The sequence below is a fragment of the Balaenoptera physalus genome, assembly GCF_965194825.1.
Source record: "Balaenoptera physalus genome assembly, chromosome: 11".
Classification (NCBI taxonomy): Eukaryota; Metazoa; Chordata; class Mammalia; order Artiodactyla; family Balaenopteridae; genus Balaenoptera; species Balaenoptera physalus.
Genome location: NC_138896.1, coordinates 107,705,345 through 107,712,156, shown reverse-complemented (window position 1 = coordinate 107,712,156; position 6,812 = coordinate 107,705,345). Strand labels below are relative to the sequence as shown.

The window sequence follows — 6,812 nt, the reverse complement described above, 5'->3', positions numbered from 1 at the left end:
GGGAAAACAAGATCTGATCTTTAATGTAGTCACGACCTGCATACAAATCACTGTCGTCCCAGTGTTCTTATCTGATGTAAAATCTGAAAGAAAACGTAGAGTCACGTCTTTCTAGAGAAATGCTTTATTTTTTTCCTCAAAATGTTATAAAAGTTATTTCTCCTAAATATCTACAGTGCATAGGGCTTTATAAATGTATCCAGTAATGAATAAAATCTAGGTTAACACTGATCCACTCTTCCTGACATTTCTTTAATTCTCGTTTTTCCTTTTCTTTCCTGACTTTAGCTCTTTGTTCTAGTCTTCTGCCACCACAAAGTGTTACCTGGGAAAGTAGGTCCAGCCGTGTCACCCTGAGACGGCCTGCACTGACCTGCTCTCCCCCCACGGCATCAGGCGGCGTTAGGGACCTAACTGAGGGCAACGAGGCGCCTGCAGAGAGGGGGCCCGAGTCTGCAACAGCACGAGTGTCGGACGCAGGAGGGATCTATCCGGGAGCAAGGTCTGGGGCACGGCTGAGCCACCGAGGAGGTGACCACTCATATCACAGCTTCTCAAACGGGAACAGGTGGGAAGCTGCCTCCTTCTCCTCCCTCCTGCTCTTCCGGGGGCACTTCCGCTTCTCCTCTACCTCTCGGTTTTGGGGCCAGGAGGCCGCCAGGATCCTGGCCGCTTCCGCTGGAGAGCTGGTCCCCTCCTCCTCGTCTGAAGAGAGCCCTCCTCCTGCGTCTGCGTGGGGAGCGGCTTCCTCGCTCTGGGGGGGACAGTGGAGGAAGCCGCGTCAAGAGGCAGCGATGCCCTAAAAGCGCCGAGCCGTGACCCGGAGGACAGGGCTCAGCCCAGCAGGTCCTAGAGCGCTTGCTATGCACACAGGGCCGGGGACACAAAACTGCCCTCGAGGAGCTACGAGCAATCCAGGAGGTAACTGCGTTTTCTTCCTCGTTTCTGAACAGAACAAGTGCACGAATGCACAGCACCAGCGCTCGGTGCCCACTGCTGCGAGGACGGGCTGGGGAGGGCGGGGAGAGCCGTGCGTGGGGTCGCAGCTACCCCCAGAGTGTGTCTGTGCGTCTCTGACCACTCCACGTGACTGTGTCCAGGGGGCCTCTGTGCCCCCATGGGAGCCCGCAGGGGCTGCGAGAGGGACCTGAAGGAGCACCTGTGGGCCTGGGGGTGGTCACAGCCCCAGGGGCAGCACAAGGCCAGGAGATGCAGGCACCTGTCCCCCCACCGAGTGGGCTCAGCACCAGATCCAACCCATAGCGGGCACCCTCTCGTGCAGACAGGGCGGGGGTGGCAGAGCAGCCGAGGCCTGACTCCAGGACACCTTTCTCAATGTGGACAGGACGCAGGGCCTGGGAGACACAGGTCTGTAGCACCGGAACAGAGCTGACTTGATCTTTGAGCAGAATCGGCCCCTGGTTCCCTACCCCCCCCCCCCCCACCAAACCTGGCGTGTCCTCCAAGGACCACTCTGACCTGAGCCCCGTAGCGAAGCCTCAGCCGCTCCCGGATGAGCAGCCCTTTGACCAGCAGCTTCCAGTTCCCCAGAGCACGCTTCTCCCTTTTCTGCAAAAGCAAACAGAATGGAAAACACTGTGCACTGCCGTTTCAGGAACATAAAGATACAGATAACGCTTCAGGTTAAGATAGTTTCTCAACCACACCAGATGTGATTCATAAAGTGCTACACACACAAGTCACCAAAACCAGAAACCTCTTCTTAATTGTTAACCAACTCTAAAGTGTTTAGTGGAGGAGGGGGTCCGGGACCTGGACCACGGGCAGCTCCCTTTAACAGAGGCGGGTGTCGGCAGCAGGGGTAGCGGGCCCTGGAGCCCGGATCCAGGCAGACAGTGGACAGAGACAGGGTTCTGAGGGGCAGGCAGGTCGTTGCTCAGTGCTGGCTCCCCGGTGCCTCCGGAAGAAAGAGCCAGAAAGAGGGCTGAGCCCGGACTCTCCCCTCCTCTTACACGTGGCGTGAGGGAGGTTGGAGGGAACACCGGCTCCGCTGTGTGTGCTGCCCGCCTTTCTGCTTCCCCGTCCTGGCCCCTCCCAGGCCCTGCCTGCTCACCTCCTTCTCCTTCTTCTCAATGAGCGCCTGCTCGTTCTCCCAGGCGGTCAGGAGCACATCTTTATATTCCTCACAGACTATGTAGCCATCGGTTCTGTGGGGATCAACACAGATGGTCTCTCTCGAGTCTGGGCCTGCTCTGGCCTCTCCACTCGCCTCCGTGGGGGACAGTGGGCTGCTCCTAAGCACTCGGGGCCCTGAAGTACTTCCAGGGTCAGCAGTCCACAGTCCCGGCCACAGCTGCTGGCAGACGCCACCCATGCAGAAGGCAGGCCCGTGGACCCCAGGTTGTGTCCTCTTCCCCAGCCCCCTCCCCCACCCCCACTGCAGGGCAGGACAGAGGTCACCGACCAGGAAGGATGCTGACCCTATTCAGTCACCCTGACCACCCCCAGAACAGTTTTAATCCACATCGTTAGGGTGCTGGTTTCGCAGCTTTCACTGGTTTTGCAGCCTCTGGTTGGAAGCCAGAGTAAAAGTATAGGACATCGAGGGTTAAGGCTGATTTTGCAAATCCAGAGTAAAACCTTGAAAATAAGAGCCACTGGGCCTCAACCCCCGCCAGCCCCGCACCAACCTCCCGCCCCTTCTCCATAATCTCCCCCCACCCCTTCTGGCCTCCACGGGAGGCCCCTCACGCACACGGGATGGGAGTAGCCTTTGTGGAAATCGAAGCCCGTAACAGCCTGGGCACAGTCAATGTTCAGCTTTCGGGCCACGCGGTGCAAGTTGGGCAGGTTCAGCTGGACGCAGCCAACAGGCATCATGCCAGGCAGGAAGAGGTACACGTTCCCAAATTCGTTCCGGGGGACCTGCGGAGGGTGGCACACCGGGTCCGGCTGGCCGCAGAGGGAGGTGGCCTGGTACCGACCCCACTGAGCGTGGCCCTTACCTTCCCGTCCACGGCCACCGGCGGCTGGTACTGCTCGGTCTGCCACTTGCCAAACAGGCCCAGGTCGTTGTAGTCCTGCAGCTGCGGCTCAGCCAGGCGGGCTCTCCGGGCCCGGTTGGAATAGCCTTTTACAACCTGCACCGGAGGGGACAGCCACAGTTTATAACAAAGGCGACCACTTCCTGAGCGTTCACTGTACACTGGGCACTGTTCTCAGTGCTTCTGTGTATTGATTACTTAATCTTTTCAACAAACCCAGGAGGTAGAGTCTATTATCGCCTCCATCTTATAGCAGCCTAGGAGGTATAAACAATCCACCTACAGTCACACAGCTTGTAGAGACCAGAGCCTGTGTCTTGAACAGCTATGCTGTGTTTGGTGTCCATCACTGAAGGGGAAATTGGGACTCAGAGATGTTCCTGTGGCCGGTGAGTGACAGGGCCTGCTTTTGGCAGTGACCGGCTGGCTCCCTGTGCCTCAGCCCCTTCCCACCAGCCAGAGGCCCCTGCACCCCGGCCCAGCTCCCTGGGTCTCACAACGCGAAGGGCTCCTCCCAGGGACCTGACAAAGAAAAGTGACTGTGTCTCATGACTGGCCGCTGTCCTCCGCCGGCTGAAGCGGGCCCTGTGTCCCGTGACAGCCTGTGCGGTCTGCGCTGAATTCACGCGTCTGTGGGCAGCTGACCGGCCGGAGAGGGAACGAGGCATTGGGGCCGCACGCTGCCATCTCAGTAGCTCAGGCCTTGGACAAGTTTCCCTTTCTGAGCTCCTGTTTTCTCATCTGTACAACAATAGGCATCCTGATGCTAACTCCCGTGAGACTCAGCGAAGATCACATACATGCAAAACGAAGGGACAGTGAGGGCGGGTGGGCCCATCCATGCCAGGCAGGGCTCCGGCCTCTCAGAACAAACGGGTGACACGGTTCTGACCCACAACACTGGGGCTTGGAGGGCTGCTTGCTGGCCTAGACTTCCTGCGTGCTCGGGAAGGCCCATCTTACAAAGTCCTCAAGTAAAGATGCTCTTCTCCTCTGATCCTCTCAAGCCAGAACAGTCTGTCCCCACACATGCGCGGCAGCCCGCAGTCCCGCGGCCGTTACCTTGTAGGGCACTTCTCCAAGCCTCACCACTCGGGCCTGTTTCAGCCACGTGTCCCTGGAGTGCAGGGTGTGCACGCAGTCCCTAAGGAGCCAACAGGAGACAAGACAGGGTTCACACCCACCGAAGCACGCCGCGCCCGGTAGCCAGCAGGGCCCGGCTGCCTCCTCTGGCCCCCCAGGAGAAGGGGGAGCTCGGCCCTGGAGTGTCTCCTGGGGCACCAGGGGCCCGCGTCAGGCCCACGGTTAACAGGCACCTGCTGTCTCGCGGGGGGATGCATCCACTCACAAATCCCAAACTAAATGGCTTCCCGTGGTGCCTTCCCCCTCCTCTCGCTGGAAGGGCCCAGCAGTGCAGGTGCAAGCCCTCACCCAGGGTCTGGTCCGCTCCTGAATACCAGAGAGGGGGAGGGAGGGACGAGTGTCCAGAGAAGGGGTGGGGAAGCCAGAAGACGACACGGAGACTACAGTAAGCTGACAAAGTACACAGGTTAGGATGAACGTACACAGAACAGTCAGTTCCACCTGGCTCTGGCTTCGCTCTCCTTCCAGAGCTTAGAGCCACACCCCGCCTCCCATTCCAGCTGCTTCCTGCTGAGCCTTCAGCAAGGCCCGCCCTTCAGTGGGGCTCCAAGGAGCAAGGGCACTAAGCTCCCTCTGGTGTGGACATCCGGCCCTTCGCCTGCCCCCGGGCTGAGGCTGACGTCCAGCACAGCACACCGGACAGGGTCACACCTCTGTGCCCCTTCCTAGCGGGATGACCCCCAATCCATCAGGGACAGTGAGCACTGCCTCCCTGCCTCACAAGCTGCTGGGGGGACCAGAGCCAAGGGCTCCACACGCGTGCCCACCGCAGGGGCACATCTCTGCCTGAAGGAGTGACTGTCACGGTCGTGGTCTTCCGGTAGGAGCGGAGAAGGGGCAAGCAGGTGGGCATCGCCTAGACATTCACAAGGATAGCAGAGGGAAGTGGGCACAGACAGCCCGTTCAGAATAAATCTCAGCTTCTAACCACTTTACATCTATTAGGACACTACTCAAGAAACAGAAAACAAGAACTGGAGAGAATGTACAGACACTGGGAACTTCATGCTCTGCTGGGAGATGTAAAATGATGCAGCCACTACAGAAAACAGTGCGGAGGTTCTTCACAAAGTTAAACAGAATCACCATGTGATGCAGAAATCCTACTTCTGGGCATATACATCCAAAAGGACTGAAAGCAGAGTCTCAAGAGATGTCTGTGCACCCATGTTCATAGCAGCACTAAACACAACCAAAAGGGGAAGCAACACAAGTGTCCATCAATGGATGCCAGTCACAAAAGGACAAATGCTGTAGGATCCACTTCTATGAGGTGACTGGAGGAGTCAGATTCATAGACAGAAAGTAGAGGGTGGTTACCAGGGCCTGGGGGGGCGGCGGGGAGGGGGGGTTAGTGTTGATGGGGACAGTTTGGGAAGACAGAAAAGTTCTGGAGATGGTGGTGATGGCTGCACAACAATGTGAATGTACTTAGTGCTACTGGACACTTAGAACGGTTAAATGGTAAATTCTGTTCTGTATATTTTACTACATTAAAAACAAAAAACGTCTGCCTCTAAAACTTTCTCCAGGCAGGGACCCCCTTCCCACCAGATGTCCCCTGCACATAGGACACCTGTGCTGTATCCTCCATTGAGGTCGCCAGGCCCTGGACGCTGTCGGCAGCTGGGCCCCTGACCAGCCAGGGGGCAGAAAGCTCCCACAGTGGCCCTAACCGGAGGGTCGGGGATGCCTCGCCTCGGGGCTGAGCTGCAGGAAGTAGCTCTCAGGCAGAGGAGTTGAGCCACCTACTCCTGTGAGTTTCCCTAAGTTTCCTTTTCTGTCTTTCTTTTCCCGTTTATTAAGAACATCCTCTATTTTGTGGTCTTGCATGTCAGAGTTTCTAAAAATCACTTATTTTCTTTCTATTAACATTTCTTAAATTTCTACTTCCATTGTTAATTCTGACTCACCTTAAGTTTCTTATTACATTTTTTTCTCAGTTTTAACTTTGTATATATTTTATGTTTATTTTCTATGCTGTTCCCCCTCCCCCCTTCTTTGGGAATTTCTTTTCACTGTGGAAAAAAACACACATAAGATAAAATTTACCCTCTAAACCATCTTCCGAGTCTACAGCTCAGTGGCATCAAGTACATTCACACTGCTATGTAACCGTCACCACCATCATCTCCAGAACTTTCTCCTCTTCCCAAACTGAAACTCTGTCCCCATAAAAATATCCGCTCATTTTAAGTTTCATTATCAAATCCTTTACTCCCTTCTTTTGCATGTTCTTTGACTTCTGTTTTTGGGGTGTGTTTTCTTATTGCCCCATATAAACCGTATCTGTCCTACTTATCTTTCCCCCCATAACTTTTCTCCCCCTGCTGATCTTTTAATCCCCATGGTTTTCATTTCCAGGCCGCAGCCTCTCCGCCGTGCCCCTCGCCCACAACGGCATGCGCACACTGTGAAGCTCCAACCCCAGCCCGGCGAAGGCTGCTAATCCCGGGCCGTCGGGCGTCTCCTCACCTGGAGTAGACAGCCTCTCCGCGGCAGTACCCGAGGATGGCAGCCGTCTCAGGGTAGATGGCCTCGTACTTGAGGAGGTGCCTCTTGAGGGCATACAGAGGGTGGTTCTTGTACGTGCCTATGACGGTGGGCAGAGGCTGGTCCAGGTGCCTCGCCTGAAACTGCAGAGGCCGAGAGACGACGTTGGGC

General features: G+C 56.3%; 1 protein-coding gene and 1 long non-coding RNA gene across 3 annotated transcripts in view; one reads left to right on the top strand and one right to left on the bottom strand.

Annotated features, from left to right (window-relative positions):
• Positions 1 to 108: 108 nt before the first annotated feature.
• The window catches only part of XPC (XPC complex subunit, DNA damage recognition and repair factor), a 34,287-nt gene continuing 27,583 nt past the window's right edge, over positions 109 to 6,812 (bottom strand). Inside the window, exons 10-16 of the mRNA XM_082413460.1 lie at positions 6,624 to 6,784; positions 4,068 to 4,149; positions 2,967 to 3,101; positions 2,717 to 2,886; positions 2,075 to 2,168; positions 1,480 to 1,569; positions 109 to 754 (exon numbers count right to left, since the gene is read on the bottom strand). Coding sequence (XP_082269586.1) covers positions 545 to 754; positions 1,480 to 1,569; positions 2,075 to 2,168; positions 2,717 to 2,886; positions 2,967 to 3,101; positions 4,068 to 4,149; positions 6,624 to 6,784 — 942 coding nt within the window. The 3' untranslated portion in view covers positions 109 to 544. The remainder of the gene's footprint in view (positions 755 to 1,479; positions 1,570 to 2,074; positions 2,169 to 2,716; positions 2,887 to 2,966; positions 3,102 to 4,067; positions 4,150 to 6,623; positions 6,785 to 6,812) is intronic.
• Positions 753 to 6,651, top strand: LOC309638041. Of its 2 annotated transcripts, none has more exons than XR_014250969.1 (4): positions 753 to 921; positions 5,094 to 5,421; positions 5,681 to 5,904; positions 6,513 to 6,651. It is a non-coding gene; the product is annotated as an uncharacterized lncRNA (long non-coding RNA). The 2 variants fall into 2 exon arrangements; XR_014250970.1 differs by lacking the exon at positions 753 to 921 and adding an exon at positions 4,157 to 4,993.